Source organism: Artemia sp. Qi Xiang Cuo, chromosome 6 (genome assembly GCF_049724085.1).
Source record: "Artemia sp. Qi Xiang Cuo chromosome 6, ASM4972408v1, whole genome shotgun sequence".
NCBI lineage: Eukaryota > Metazoa > Arthropoda > Branchiopoda > Anostraca > Artemiidae > Artemia > Artemia sp. Qi Xiang Cuo.
In genome coordinates this window covers 39,851,426-39,867,812 of record NC_142799.1, presented here as the reverse complement: position 1 = coordinate 39,867,812, position 16,387 = coordinate 39,851,426, and the positions used below count along the sequence as shown (strand labels likewise).

Genomic DNA, 16,387 nt, shown 5'->3' with positions numbered 1-16,387 from the left:
GATGATTAAAAGAAGGATGGTCCATTAAACCATTTATACAATTAACAACAACATTAAATATGTCTCCATATTTAGGCACTCGATCATTCAACCCGAACGGATAAGCAGTACCGAGGTTATGGATCCAATAGTCTTCACGTTTACGTAAATTTATATTTTTCTCTTCTTTAGTTCGATTACTTAATTCCAAATGTTCTAAAATCGTAATGGTTAAATCAGTTAAAGCACAGGTACCATTATTACAATGTTGTACTAGATAGCTATTCGTTTTTTTACCTTTAATTGTACTTTTGTGCCCCGAAAATCACTCATATATGTTAGTAATACTTTCCCCCACATATTGTAAGCCACAAATTTTACACTCCAACAAATAAATTATATTATTTGTTTTACAATTTACCCTACCCCGAAACAAACAATGAAACTTTTTATTATATAAAGTGCTTTGTACCATAGCCCTAGGGGTGAAATAGTCTCGGCAGAGAAAACAACGACCAGTACACCTACAAATATCCGGTAGACCGATTTGAATCTTACTAGCATTCTAATTTAACATTAAGAACAATGTAAAAAACCAAAAACGACAAACAAAACAAAATCCAAATCATATCCAAAAATCAAGCATATTTCCATTAACCATAACAACGAAACACAATCCATAACGAAAAACAAAATGATTTCCCAGAACAATTATCCGTCTCAGGTTAAAACCTGGATCAGGATTAAGGTCTGTCGGGGAAAATTTTTTTTAACAATTCCTCCACCAGCACTAGATCCAACCTGAAATCATATAGTGTATTACGGTAATCACCTGGCAAAAAAAATGTCTTCCTACTTTAGTGACTGTAATAAATGAGCACTTGAACAAGGTCTAGACCCTACTCATCCATCCAGTTCCCCAGGACAAAACAGTATAACCAATCCGACAGTCCGAAAATCAAGTCCAAAATAGAGCAAAATCAGCATCAATAAGCATACGTCAATGTTCCAAATAGCACCTTAAATCTACAAAAACATTATCTTCCCAAGGTGATCACCATATATCGGGGCTCGTCAGATGAAAACTCATTGCCTAAATGGGTTTCGGCGCTTAAATTTCATTACCCAGGCAATTTGAGCGCGCCATGCCATAATCTGGCATACCCCTATATAGTGCCACCAATGGAATAAACATAAACAAAATCCAAAATATCCAAAAAATAGAAATATATACCCCAGAAAAATTTTTTCAAACATTCTTAACCAACATTCAAATAACACTGAGAGCCGAATGGTTGATTGTAATATTAGACTGAAACTTTCAGCGTTGTTTGAAGGGGATGTTGAAGAAACCAAGCAAAACGAGCAAAAATTTGCGCTTTACTGAAAACAAAGTACATTTGAAATGCATTCACTTTTCTTACTTTCATAAATAAAAATTATCTAAACTTTTAAGGAAAAAGTACCAGTATATGTCAATTAAACTGACAATCCACAGTCATTTGTTTTTGTTTTTTTTTGTTTTGTTTTTTCAGTAAAGCGCAAATTGTGTTCTGATCTTGAGAAGGCATGGGCTTATCAGCCCTAATCACGTTAATTTTTGCTTGTTTTAATTTGACTTGGCTATTTATTGTACTTTCTGTTCGTTTTGAGTTTCATTTATTTATTGGTAGTGATTTGTGGTACTTTTACGCTTGGAAAATTATTTGACTGTATTTTTGTTCGTTCTTGGCTTAATAGAGCTCTTTAATTTTCTTTGAAAAACTTGTTTTGTGTAAAAAGTTTTTTTAATTAATTCTTCAAAAAAGTTAATGCTTTGGTAACAAAAAAAATAGTCTCTGTCCGAAAATCCTTTTTAATAGGCTGACCATCTCTAGCAAAATATTATCCATACTGGAATTGGATTTCATACTGATATTGGATTTTTATGCAGAAGTTGGATTTCAAGTTCCCATCTTTTCAAATATGAAGTATACATTTATAACTAAGTTACTTCAGACACTTGCCTTAAGTGCTTTAATTACTGTTAACTACACCCTATGATTCGTAATGTTTTGGCTTTATTCAAGCTGCAACGATTCCGTACCATACTGCCTATGTTTTGTTAGGCTCACTGAAATAGCTAAATGGTACATCTTTATAATCATTAATTTACAATTAAGCATTTGTAGCAACAGATCACTGAAATCTTACAACATTATTTAGAACTGCTTACCTGAAATGCAGGCTTCCCTGTGAAGCAAGCAATGATTATCGTATGACCTGCCATCTGATCCACAAGCAGGGTTGAAATGATCCGAACAATCTTGGACACAAACACACGCAGGAATACCTAGTGAATCACTCTTACACTCTCTTCCAGCACGGCAAATAATTTTTGCACACATATCCTCGTCTGAAAATTAGGAAATAGGCATTTTTACTTTTGTATGTTAAACAATCTTGCAGTCAATGAGCATGAGAAAGAAAGTTCAGATACTAGCTTTCGAATCATATTTTGGCATAGGCTTGTATATCCCGTTGTTAAATTAATTTAAAAAAATTCCTAAAAAGAAGTTTTTCAAAGAAAATAAAGAGGCATATTAAACTTATGACCAGCAGAAACAAAGAAGTATAATAAATATTCTCAAAATGGATAGAAATTACTATCAAAGAATAAATGAAACCCAAAAGGGACAGCAATTAAAATAAATGATCATACCAAACACTAATAGAACAGATACTGACACAGACGAGTATCCCTAAATGTGTCTTAAAAACATTAAATTGAATACTCAAGACAAACATAAAAATACCATAATTTACTATAAACAGGAGTTTGGCTACAGCCCCCTTCCCCGTTTTCCAACCGTGAAAGTTCTAAAGCCTATTGCGTCACTTGCGTTTTATTATAAAACAAAGAGAGAAAAGAATCATAAGATAAAGAATACAAACGGGTCTATGATCAGTTATTAGACGCTTTGATTATTTTAAACAAGCTGACTGTTACATTTTCGATCAGTATTGAGAAGGCACCTAAAAACAACATGGAGGGCTCTTTGTCCTTCAATCACTTTTGAAGATGCCCTTAAAGTTTTAACTAAGTACCCTTAGCTGTTCCTGAGATATTGATGACGGACCCTTTTGAAAAACCAGACACCACATAGTGTGTTTTTGTTTTGTTCAGCATACCCCTCAATATGTCCCAACAGTAGTAGCAAGTAGAAGCAGTTGCAGTTGCAAACAGTCGCTAAATGCCACAGCTGCGGTCAAAAGTAGTCACAGTCCCAACTAGTCGCAGTTGAAGCCGCAGTAGCAGTATTAATGACTATGAAATTTTCAAATTAGTACCTTTTGCCGCTCCTAAGATGCCGCAGATTGCCCTTTTGACAATCCGGATGCACACAGTGTCTTTCGATTTAGTTCAGCATCCCCTAAACATTCCCCTAAGTTTCACCCCAGTTCTTTTCGTAATTCCTGAATGGACTTAACGGTAGAAATGAAACCAACAAGTTTACTATTATCAGTAAAATCGGAAATTGGGCCTTCGGTATCCGGATCAGTACTCTTTTGGATCTAGATTCAGGGTAGTGGCTTGATAATTTCTGGAACCAAAATCATCTGAAGTCAAAATAACCGCTCGTAATTCTGGTACCGTTTGAAAGGCAATAAAAATATAAATCACATAATACTATACAATAGTGTATTCCTTACCTTGTCTGAGGCCTTCCTGGTCATACTCGTCGATGCCCTGCAATAAATTAAAAATAGTAATAGTAGAAAAATATTCTAAAACCTGGGGGGCTGAGAATGAACAAAGAATAAAAGAAAATAATTTGAAATTTTAGGATCAATTTGATAAAAAACATCACCTATGTTTCTGCTGGTCAAAGATCGCACAAAAGGATCAATAAGGAAGATTAACAGGCTACAAAATATGAGACATATCTCGTTGTAATGTTTGATTGAATTTTGGAAACCATCAATAAACCTTTCATGAGTTTTATTTGAAAACGAATATTAGAACTATTTTAGGCAACATTTAGATGTTGAAAATTGACAATGGCGGTGGCAGCAAAAACCAAACTAGTTAGACAGATTCTATAGGAAATAAACAAACAAAGATCTTACGTTCATCTTGCCTAAGCTTGCACCGCCTTATAAAATGTTTCTCCAGGACATTACCGAAAAACAAACAGCTAATGTCGCCACAGGAGTAACGCGTTGGCTTTGTCCAGTTTTTTTTTTTTTTTTTTTTTTGCTCTAACAGTATTTTCATTTTGACGCAAGAAATCGGTAACGGCCTAACCTTAGCAGTCCTATATAAAATATGAGCCTCAGGCAGGATTGATAAACATGAACATACAGTTTGGAAAGGTGCGCGTAGTTCTTGCTTTGGGCCAAAAAGGATGGTTACCGCTTGTCCTTGATCAAGAGCCTACGGTACGTAAGCTAACATAGAGCTCTGTTGGAGGGAACTATCCGAGGTTGCTCCTTGACGCTTCAGCTTCTTCAAGTCATTCTAGCTTGTAGTCAGATTGGCGTCAGTTTCAAAGTGAAGTTAGACTAAAATATGAAAGCTTAATGTACGATAGTTTTGTGGTCCTGTTTTCAAAATACTTTCTTAAAATTATTAATAGGAAAATTTAGAGATCCAAAACAAACATTCGTTAGATATATCCAAAGAATGAGCTTAGAGAATGGGTGGAAAATGAACATAATGCATGGCTTGGAACATATGCCTCTGGGGCTGATATTGGCATGTCCCCTCTGGAGACATATTTCACTTACCTTTTGAATCTGCGAGGAAATCTTGATTTAATCCTGTTTAGGGCCAAGAAGGGCCCAGGGGAAATAGAGTACGGGAGAAATTACTGGCAACCCTCCAAACACTTCGAACCGTCAAAAGGGAATCAGACATTTCCATTCCAATTGTCTCCTACCTAGTTTCTAAACCATCCATTTCGTATGAAGTTAATAAAAAGAAAAAATAGTAATTATACATGGAAAACAAATCACTTTTTAGTTAGTCAGCACTGTTGAATTGACTCTGTTAAAAACCGAAGATTTTTTTTACAGCTGCATACACCTTTCTAGCCCATTTTTTGTTAATCCCATCATGTCCAAAATGAAAGGGTGTGTCACACTTTTTCAAAAATAATTTAGAAATAAATTATTTAGTAAATATATATGATATACCCACTGACCCCCTTTACAAAAGCATATCTACCCGTGCGTTGTTAGAAAGAACCCAACCATGACCGGGAAAAACTCTTTCAGACCCTCTAGCCCAAAGACTAACTAACAAAGTTTTATGTGCTATATCATAGTCAGCGTGCTAGTGCTGCCTAAGTAAAGAACGATGTGGGCACAATGTGTTTTTCTTTCTCCATACCCGGGCACGTCGTATCTAAGGAGTTGTCGTAGAAACTTCGAAAAGGGGTCATTCGATTAGAAATTGCAGTGGCTAGTGCCCTTTTTAATAGTTGAAAGTGATTGGAGGGCAACTAGCCCCCATCCCCACGCCCATCATTTCCCCAAACACATCCAATCAAAATTTTAAGATATCCATTTTGTTCAGCGTAGTTGATTCTCAGATAGAAAATATCTTTTGAGGAGTACACTCCCCCACAACCCTCGGGGCAAGGGTATTAAGTTATGCCCTGAGGGCATATAAAATCAATGTTAACTCAATGTACAGTTTATTGTTTTTTTTTCTTTAAAGCAGGGCACTTCAGATAGAAGGGGTAGTCGTACATACTTTAAAAGGGGCTCATTCGATTGGAAATCGCCAGTTCTAGTGCCCTTCTTAATAGTCGAAATTGATTGGAGGGCAACTAGCCCCCCCTCACGCCAATCATTCCCCCAAACACATCCAATCGAAACTTTGAGATGGCAATTTTGTTCAGCGTAGTTAATTTCCAGATAGAAAATGTGTTTTTAAGGAGAACACTCCCCCACAACCCTCAGGGCAAGGGCTTTAAGTTATGCCCTGGGGGCATATAAGGTTTTTATAGAAGCTGTTGTCGTAAAAACTTTAAAACAGGCTCATTCGATTGGAAATTCAAAGGGCTAGTGCCCTTTTTAATAGTCGAAAGTGATTGGAGGGCAACTAACCCCCCTCCCCCCCCCCACGGCCATCATTCCCCAAACACATCCAATCAAAATTGTGAGATAGCCATTTTGTTCAGCGTAGTTGATTTCCAGATAGAAAATATGTTTTTGAGGAGGACACCCCCCCCCCCCACCCTCAGGGCAAGGGTTTTAAGTTATGCCCTGGGGGCATATAAGGTTTTTATTGAAGGCGTTGTCATAGAAACTTCAAAACAGGCTCATTCGATTGGAAATTCAAAGGGCTAGTGCCCTTTTTTCTAGTCGAAAGTGATTGGTGGGCAACTAGACCCCCCCACGCCCTTCATTCCCCCAAACACATCCAATCAAAATTTTGAGATAGCCATTTTGTTCAGCGTAGTTGATTTCGAGATAGAAATGTGTTTTTGAGGAGGATACACCCCCACAACTCTCAGGGCAAGGGTTTTGGGATATGCCCTGGGGCATATAAGGTTTTTATAGAAGGCATTGTCGTAGAAACTTCAAAAAGGCTCATTCGATTGGAAATTCGAAGTGCTAGTGCCCTTTTTAATAGTCGAAAGGGATTGGAGGGCAACTAGCCCCCCAACGCTCATCTTTCCCCCAAACACATACAATCAAAATTGTGAGATAACCATTTTACTCAGCGTAGTTGATTTTCAGTTAGAAAATAGGTTTTTGTGGAGGACACTCCCCTACAGCCCTCAGGGCACGGGTTTTAAGTTATGCCCTTGGGGCATATAAGGTTTTTATAGAAGGCGTTGTAGTAAAAACTTCAAAACAGGCTCATTCGATTGGAAATTCACAGGTTTAGTGCCCTTTTTAACAGTCGAAAGTAATTGGAGGGCAACTAGGCCCCCCCCCTTCGCCCATCATTCCCCCTAACACATCCAATCAAAATTGTGTGATAGCCATTTTGTTCGGCGTAGTTGACTTCCAGATAGAAAATATGTTTTTGAGGAGGACACTCCCCCACCACCCTCAGGACAAGGGTTTTAAGTTATGCCCTGGGGGCGTATAAGGTTTTTATTGAAGGCGTTGTCATAGAAACTTCAAAACAGGCTCATTCGATTGGAAAATCAAAGGGCTAGTGCCCTTTTTTCTAGTCGAAAGTGATTGGCGGGCAACTAGCCCCCCCCCCCAAGCCCTTCATTCCCCCAGACACATCCAATCAAAATTTTGAGATAGCCATTTTGTTCAGCGTAGTTGATTTCGAGAGAGAAAATGTATTTTTGAGGAGGATACTCCCCCAAAACCCTCAGGGCAAGGGTTTTGGGATATGCCCTGGGGGCATATAAGGTTTTTATAGAAGGCGTTGTCGTAGAAACTTCAAAAAGGCTCATTCGATTGGAAATTCAAAGGGCTAGTGCCCTTTTTAATAGTTGAAAGGGATTGGAGGGCAACTAGCCCCCCCAACGCTCATCTTTCCCCCAAACACATACAATCAAAATTGTGAGATAGCCATTTTGTTCAACGTAGTTGATTTCCAGATAGAAAATAGGTTTTTAATGAGGACACTCCCCCACAACCCTCAGGGCAAGGGTTTTAAGCTATGCCCTGGGGGCATATAAGGCTTTTATAGAAGGCGTTGTCGTAGAAACTTCAAAACAGGCTCATTCGATTGGAAATTGACAGGGTTAGTGCCCTTTTTAACAGTCGAAAGTGATTGGAGGTCAACTAGCCCCCCTCCTACGCCCATCATTCCCCCAAACACATCCAATCAAAATTGTGTGATAGCCATTTTGTTCAGCGTAGTTGACTTCCAGATAGAAAATATGATTTTGAGGAGGACACTCCCCCACAAACCTCAGGGCAAGGGTTTTAAGTTATGCCCTGGAACATATAAGGTTTTTATTGAAGGCGTTGTCATAGTGTGGTAAAGATTTCTAATTAAGTCAATTTGGAATTTAGTAAAAATATTAAGACGCAAATACAAAAGTGTCGAAATACAACTTTTTATTAAAATAAAGACACACATCCTGGAATGTGTAAGCTTGGAGGGAACTTGCTCAATAGCCAATTTCCTGGCTAAGTGCGTCAATGAACCGGATGGATGCGGTTGCTTTTTCATATATATACTCAGATTTTTGAGACTGAGGGGGACTTTTTGACTTGCAGGGCGAGCCTCTGCTTGTTTATTATCTTATTACAAATGCCTTGGAATATTGTCAGATTATTGTAAGTGTCTAAGTATCTTATTATATATTATTATAGTTTTCTGAGACTTGTGGTCTACTTTAGACAACCAGTCCCAGTAGAATATATATATATATATATATATATATATATATATATATATATATATATATATATATATATATATATATATATATATATATATATATATATATATATATATATATATATATATATATATATATATATATATATATATATATACATATATATATATCTTGTATTAGTATATATTAACTGAATACAAGTTTTGCGTTATAGCCAACCTCTCTACAATCTGCATTTAGTCTCTGGAAATACCCAACTGGTACGCCTCAATAGTCAGGTCATAGCCTAAGGCACGCTACCAAAGTTTAAATACCTTAGGGCCATAGTTTATCTTCCCTATAAAGGGAGAATAAAGGCATTTGCCACTACATCTCTCAAATACCATAAGAATCACGTTACCACAACTGGTGGCAGCGGTGGGATTTTGAGACTGAGGGAGACTCTTTGACTTGCAGGGCGAGCCTCTGTCCTTTTATTATCAAATTAGAAATACCTTGGAATATTGTCGGATTATTGTAAGTGTCTAAGTATCTTATTATATATTATTATAGTTTTCTGAGACTTGTGGTCTACTTGGGACAACCAGTCTTAGTAGAATATATATCTTGTACTAGTGTATGTTAACTGAATAAAAGTATTGCATTATAGCCAACCTCTCTACAATCTATATTTAGTCTTTCGAATATACCCAGCTGGTACGCCTCATTAGTCAGGTCATAGCCTAAGGCAAGCTACTAAAGTTTAATTATCTTAGGGCCATAGTTTATATCCCCAATAAAAGGAGAGTAAAGGTACCTGCCACTACATAACTCAAATACCATAAGAATTACGTTACCACAATATAAAATTCAAAACAGGCTCATTCGATTGTAAATTCAAAGGGCTAGTGCCCTTTTTTCTAGTCGAAAGTGACTGGAGGGCAACTAGCCCCCCCCCATGCCCTTCATTCCCCCAAACACATCCAATCAAAATTTTGAGATAGCCATTTTTTTCAGCGTAGTTGATTTCGAGATATAAAATGTGTTTTTGAGGAAGACCTTCCCCCACAACCCTTAGGGCAAGGGTTTTAAGTTATGCCCTGGGGGTATATAAGGCTCTTATAGAAGGCGTTGTCGTAGAGACTTCAAAAAAGGCTCATTCGATTGGAAATTTAAAGGGCTAGTTCTCTTTTTAATAGTCGAAAGGGATTGAAGGGCAACTAGCCCCCCCCCCCCCCCAAGCCCATATTTCCCTCAAACACATGCAATCAAAATTTTGAGATAGCCATTTTGCTGAACGTAGTTGATTTCCAAATAGAAAATAGGTTTTTGAGGAGAACACTCCCCCACAACCCACAGGGCAAGGGTTTTAAGCTATGCCTTGGGTGCATATAAGGTTTTTATAGAAGGCGTTGTCGTAGAAACTTCAAAAGAGGCTCATTTTATTAGAAATTCAAAGGGCTAGTGCCCTTTTTAATAGTCGAAAGTGATTGGAGGGCACCTAGCCCCCCCCCATGCCCATCATTCCCCAAAACACATCCAATCAAAATTTTGAGATAGCCATTTTGTTCAGCGTAGGCTAGTTGATTTCTACATTGAAAAAAAATTTTTGAGGAGGACACTCCCCCGCAACCCTTAGGGCAAAGGTTTTAAGTTATGCCCTGCTGGCATAAAAGGTTTTTATAGAAGGCGTTGTCGTAGAAACTTCAAAACAGGCTCATTCGATTGGAAATTCAAAGGGCTAGTCCCCTCTTTAAAAGTCGAAAGTGATTGGAGGGCAACTAGCCCCCTCCCCCCACGCTTATCATTCCCCCAAACACATCCAATCAAAATATTGAAATAGCTATTTTGTTCAACGTAGTTGATTTCCCAATAGAAAATATGTTTTTGAGGAGGACACTCCCCCAAAAACCTCGGCAAGGGTTTTAAGTTATGCCCTGGGGGGATATAAGGTTTTTATAGAAGGCGTTGTCGTAGAAACTTCAAAACAGGCTCATTCGATTGGTAATTCAAAGGGCTAGTGCCCTTTTTAATAGTTGAAAGTGATTGTAGGGCAACTAGCCCCCACGCCCATCATTCCCCCAAACACATCCAATCAGAATTTTGAGATAGCCATTTTGTTCAGCGTAGGTTAGTTGATTTCTAGATAGAAAATACGTTTTTTAGGAGGACACTCCCCCAGAACTCTCAGGGCAAGGGTTTTAAGTTATGCCGTGGGGCCATTTAAGGTTTTTATAAGAAGGCTTTGTCGTAGAAACTTCAAAACAAGCTCATTCGATTGGAAATTTTGTCTAAATAGTCAAAAGTGATTGGAGGGGAGCTAGCCCCTCTCCTACGCCCATCATTCTCGCAAACACATCCAATTAAAATTTTGAGATAGCCATTTTGTTCAGCGTAGTTGATTTCCAGATAGAATATACTTTTTTGAGGAGGACACTCCCCAACAACCCTCAGGGCAAGGGTTATAAGTTATGTCCTGGGGTATATAAGGTTTTTATACAAGGCGTTGTCATAGAAATTTCAAAAGAGGCTCATTTGATTGGAAATTCAAAGGACTAGTGCCCTTTTTTAATAGTTGAAAGTGATTAGAGGGCAACTAGCCCCCCCACCCTTCCCCCCCCCACGTCCATCATTCACCCAAACACATCCAATCAAAATTTTAATATAGCCATTTTATTTAGTAGGCTAGTTGATTTCCAGATAGAAAATATGTTTTTCAGAAGGACACTCCCCCACAACCCTCAGGGCAAGGGTTTTAAGTTATTTCCAGAGGGCATATAATGTTTTTATAGAAGGCGTTGTCGTAGAAACTTCAAAAAAGGCTAATTCGATTGGAAATTTAAAGGGCTAGTGCCCTTTTTAATCTTCGAAAGTGAATGGAGGGCAACTAGCCCCCCACCCCTCCCACGCCCATCATTTCTCCAAACACATCCAATCGAAATTTTGAGATGGCCATTTTGTTCAGCGTAGTTGATTTCAAGATAGAAATATGTTTTTGAGGAGGACACTCCCCCACAACCCTCAGGGCAAGGGTTTTAAGTTATGCCCAGGGGACATATAATGTTTTTATAGAAGGCGTTGTCTTAGAAACTTCAAAAAAAGCTCAATCGATTGGAAATTCAAAGGGCTAGTGCCCTTTTTAATAGTCGAAAGTGATTGGAGGGCAACTATCAGTAGAGATGCATTATTGAGTCCGAACGGGGCTCCTTATATGGGCATAGAATACGGACGGGGCACCAAATAAGGGCATAGCCTCCCTAGGGAGAATGATTACGTAATGGGGTCAATGACCTCTTTTTCCAAGGTCGATTTATTTGATGTTTCTATGTGTAATAGCTCCGGGGCGAAGGTTGCACATGCGCATTGAATTCTAACGGGAACAATGTTATTGATCTGGGACTCGAGGGGGAAGTGAATTTCCGAGAAATTGATTGCGTAATCGATCGTGAATGTCATGGTGTCCAGAAATAGTATTTGTTGTTTGGCCACGTGTAATGGCATGAGGGGTGATTTACATAATCGATGGGGGAATTATTGATTCAAGGATTATCGATCGAGTCTAATGGGGGTCAAGGTCAATCGATCTGTTGTTGTTTGGCCACGTGTAATGGCATGAGGGGTGATTTACATAATCGATGGGGGACATAATTTATTCAAGAATTATCGATCGAGTCTAATGGGGGTCAAGGTCAATCGATCTGTTGTTGTTTGACCACGTGTAATGGCATAAGGGGTGATTTACATAATCGCTCAGGGAATTATTGATTTATGACACTGTGGGGTGATTTACATAATCGCTAGGGGAAATTATTGATTCACGATGGGGGAATTATGAAACAAATATGACTTCATTATTGTTTGGCTAACCTAACCTGTGAACTTGATTTACATAATCGGCGGGGAAATTGTTGATTCACGAAGAGTGAATTAAGAAACATTAAGGCTTCTTTAATCTGTGATTTACATAATCGCTAGGGGAAATTATTGATTCACGAGGGGGGAATTAAGAAACAAACATGGCTTCAATGTTGTTTGGTTAGCTTAACCTGAGAAATTGATTTACATAATCGGCGGGGAAATTGTTGATTCACGAAGAGGGAATTAAGAAACATTAAGGCTTCTTTAATCTTTAGGCCTGAGGGATAAACGTTCTTTAGGACAGAGAGAAAAATTAATATTCTATTTTTAAATATGGCTTCATTGATATTTAGTGTCATTATTTATAATTGACGAAGGGGAGAATTAAGAAACATTAAGGCTTCTTTAATCTTAGGTCTGAGGGATAAACGTTCTTTAGGTCAGAGAGAAAAATTAATATTCTATTTTTAAATAGGGCTTCATTGATCTTTAGTGTCAGGAATTATAATTGACATCACTTGTTATCTTGGAATTATGCGGGAGTCTAAAGAGATAGAAATTCTATTTTTAAATACGGCTTCACGGAGCTTTAAGTCGAAGAGATAAATTGATATTCTAACGAAACCCTAATAGTTTAGCTAGGAAAATTTATGAGATGAAGAGATTAACGTAGGAAAGGGTTTCCTAGAAATTTGAAATGCGTTAGCGCAGAGATGCCAAACAAAAGGAACACGCTGAAATTACGTTTAGGGATTATTTGGGCGAAACGGTTTTAGATATTTTATGGGATTATTTCGGCGAAACAGTTAGAGACATTTTGAAAGAAGATTTTAGGAAAGGTTTTAGAAGAGAATTTGAGGGTGAAACTCTGTGGTCGTTATAATACACAAGTTCCATTTGAACAGTGTTGTGAGGTCCTCTACCCCAACCCCAAAGGGTTCCGATCCCCAGCCCAACCCCGAAGGAAGCCCCCGGTACTCAAAGGCCCCCCCCCAAGCTCCCATAGAGCCCCAGCCCCCCAAACACCCTCCTCAGACCCTCAAAGGCCCTCCTCTGGTCCTCAAAGGGCCCCAGGATCCCCAAAGGGCACCCCCGGGCCCCCCAAAGGCCCATCGAGCTCCCAAAGGACCAACGGGGTCCCAAAGGCCCTACACCGGTCCCCAAATGTCCTCCAGGTCCCCAACTGTCCTCCAGGTCCCCAACTGTCCCCCCGGACCCCAAAGGCCCTCCCCCGGCCCCCCAAAGGGCCAACCGGCTCCCAAAGGACCAATCGGTCCTCAAGTGTCCCCCAGACTCCCAAAGGCCCCCCTGTGCCCCAAAGGCCCTCCCCCGGTCCTCAAAGGTCCCCCCCGGGCTCCCAAAGAGCCACCGGCGCCCCCAAAGTTCTAGTTCAACTTAAAATTTTCTCAACGAAGTGAAGAAAAGTTCAAGTTCTCTTCTGAATTTTACTAAAGAACACAATTCATTTCTAATTTCACCAGAGAAAATAAAAATCTTCCGCTTCAGTTCTTTATTTCACAAAAGACATAAACAAATTTAAAGTTCAATTCTAAATTTTTCGGTGGAAGATAGAAAAAGTAATATCATACTTGTGAATATTTTCACGGAAGATAAAAAGTTCTAGTTCAATTTTAAATTTTCTCAACGAAGTGAAGAAAAGTTCAAGTTCTCTTCTGAACTTTACCGAAGAACACACTTCAATTCTAATTTCTCCAGAAAAAATAAAAATCTTCCACTTCAGTTTTAAGTTCCCCAATGAAATAAAGAAATTTAAAGTTCTATTCTAAATTTTTAGATGGAAGATAGAAAAAGTAATACTATGACAATGATTGTTTTCCATGAAAATCAAAAGTTTCACTCTATTTATAATTTTTCTTAAATTCAGTTCTGATTTTTCTCAAAGAGATGAAAAATTTAAAGTTTATTTCTAAATTTTTCTCTAGAAGATAGGAAAATTTATACTACAATTGTGATTATTTTTCTGTGAAGATAAAAAGTTTCAATTTAATTATAATTTTCTTAAGTTCACTTTCCGATTTTTTGCAAAGAGATGAAAAATTTAAAGTTCTATTCTATGATGATAAAAAGTTTCACTTTAATTCTAAATTTTCTTAAATTCAGTTCCGACCTTTCTCAAAGAGATGACAAAATTTAAAGTTCTGTTCAATATATTTTCTCGGAAGAAGAAAAGTTCAACTTCGATTCTGAATTTTCTCATTGAAAATGAAATAAGTTATTGATCAATTCTATATTCCCAAAATAATATAAAAATTTTCCACTTCACTTCAGATTTTTATCGAAGAGATGAAAAATTTAAAATACTATTCCAAATTTTTCATAGAAGATAGAAAAGATCAAGTTCTCTTCTGAATTTTACCAACAAACACAATTCAATTCTAATTTCTCCAGAGAAAATAAAAAGCTTCCACTTCAGTTTTATGTATACCAAGACATAAAAAATTTAAAGTTCTGTTCTAAATTTTTCTGTAGAAAATAGGAAAAGTTATACTATGTTAGTGATTATTTTCCATGAAGATAAAAAGTTTCACTTTAATTCTAAATTTTCTTAAATTCAGTTCCGACTTTTCACATAGAGAAGAAAAAATTTAAAGTTCTGTTCCAAATTTTTCATAGAATATTGGAAAAGTTATACTTTGATCGTGAATATTCAAGTTCTCTTCTGAATTTTATCAAAGAACACACTTCAATTCTAATTTCACCAGAGAAAACAAAAATCTTCCACTTCACTTCATTATTTCACAAAGACATAAAGAAATTTAAAGTTCAATTCTAATTTTTCGGTGGAAGATGGAAAAAGTAAGACCATACTTGTGAATATTTTCACGGAAGATAAAAAGTTCTAGTTCAATTTTAAATTTTCACAACGAAGTCAAGGAAAGTTCAAGTTCTCTTCTGAATTTTCTCAATGAAAAAGAAATTAGTCATTGATCATTTCTATTTTTTTCCAAATAATATAAAATTTCCCACTTTAGTTCAGATCTGTCTCGAAGAGAGGAAAAATTTAAATACTGTTCCAAATTTTTCACAGAAGATAAAAAAGTTCAAGTTCTCTTCGGAATTTTAACAAAGAACACACTTCAATTCTAATTTCTCCAGAGAAAATAAAAATCTTCCGCTTCAGTTCTTTATTTCACAAAGACATAAAAAAATTTAAAGTTCAATTCTAATTTTTTGGTGTAAGATAGAAAAAGTAATAGCATAATTGTGAATATTTTCCTGGAAGATAAAAAGTTTTAGTTCAAATTTTAAATTTTCTCAACGAAGTGAAGAAAAGCTCAAGTTCCCTTCTGAACTTTACCAAAGAACACACTTCAATTCTAATTTCTCCAGAGAAAACAAAAATCTTCCACTTCACTTCTTTATTTCACAAAGACATAAAGAAATTTAAAGTTCAATTCTAATTTTTCGGTGGAAGATAGAAAAAGTAATATCATACTTGTGAATATTTTCACGGAAGATAAAAAGTTTCACTTTATTTGTAATTTTTCTTAAATTTGGTTCTGATTTTTCTGAAAGAAATAAAAAATTTAAAGTTCTGTTCCAAATTTTTCATATAAGATAGAAAAAGTTATACATTGATTGTGAATATTCAACATGAAGATAAGGAACTCCACTTTAATTCAGAGTTTTCTCGAAGAAGTGCAATATGTTCAAGTTCTCCTATCTATGACTAAGTTGGCTAAAGACAAGCTGTTTTCTTGTGAAAACACACAAAATCAGAAAAAATGATCAATGTTCCTCTAGTACCTACGCAATTAGACTAAAAATGAAGATATTTATGCAGAGTTTCAACAAGCTATGGCTAAGTTTGCTAAAGACAAGCTATTTTCTTGCGAAAACACGCAAAATCAGAAAAAATGTTCAATTTTCCATTAGTACATACACAATTAGACTAAAAATGAAGATATTTATGCAGAGTTTCAACTAGCTATGGCTAAGTTTGCTAAATACAAGCTATTTTCTTGAGAAAACCCTCAAACTCAGAAAAAATTTACAAAGTTCCTTTAGTACCTACGAAATTAGACTAAAAATGAATATATTTATGCAGAGTTTCAACTAGCTATGGCTAAATTTGCTAAAGACAAGCTATTTTCGTGCGAAAACACACAAAATCAAAAAAATGTTAAATAGTGCCTTAGTACCTACGCAATTAGCATTAAATGAAGATATTTATACACAGTTTCATATAGCTATGGATAAGTTTGCTAAAGACAAGGCATTTTCTTACAAAAACACAC

The 16,387-nt window shown here is 36.8% G+C and overlaps 1 protein-coding gene across 2 annotated transcripts in view; it reads right to left on the bottom strand.

Annotated features, from left to right (window-relative positions):
- Positions 1-16,387, bottom strand: part of LOC148951220 (follistatin-related protein 1-like) — a 188,731-nt gene that overhangs the window by 101,372 nt on the left and 70,972 nt on the right. For both annotated transcript variants that reach the window (XM_089090186.1, XM_089090185.1), the window contains exons 3-4: positions 3,673-3,709; positions 2,195-2,374 (exon numbers count right to left, since the gene is read on the bottom strand). In XM_089090186.1, the coding sequence (XP_088946312.1) occupies positions 2,195-2,374; positions 3,673-3,709 (217 nt within the window). The remainder of the gene's footprint in view (positions 1-2,194; positions 2,375-3,672; positions 3,710-16,387) is intronic.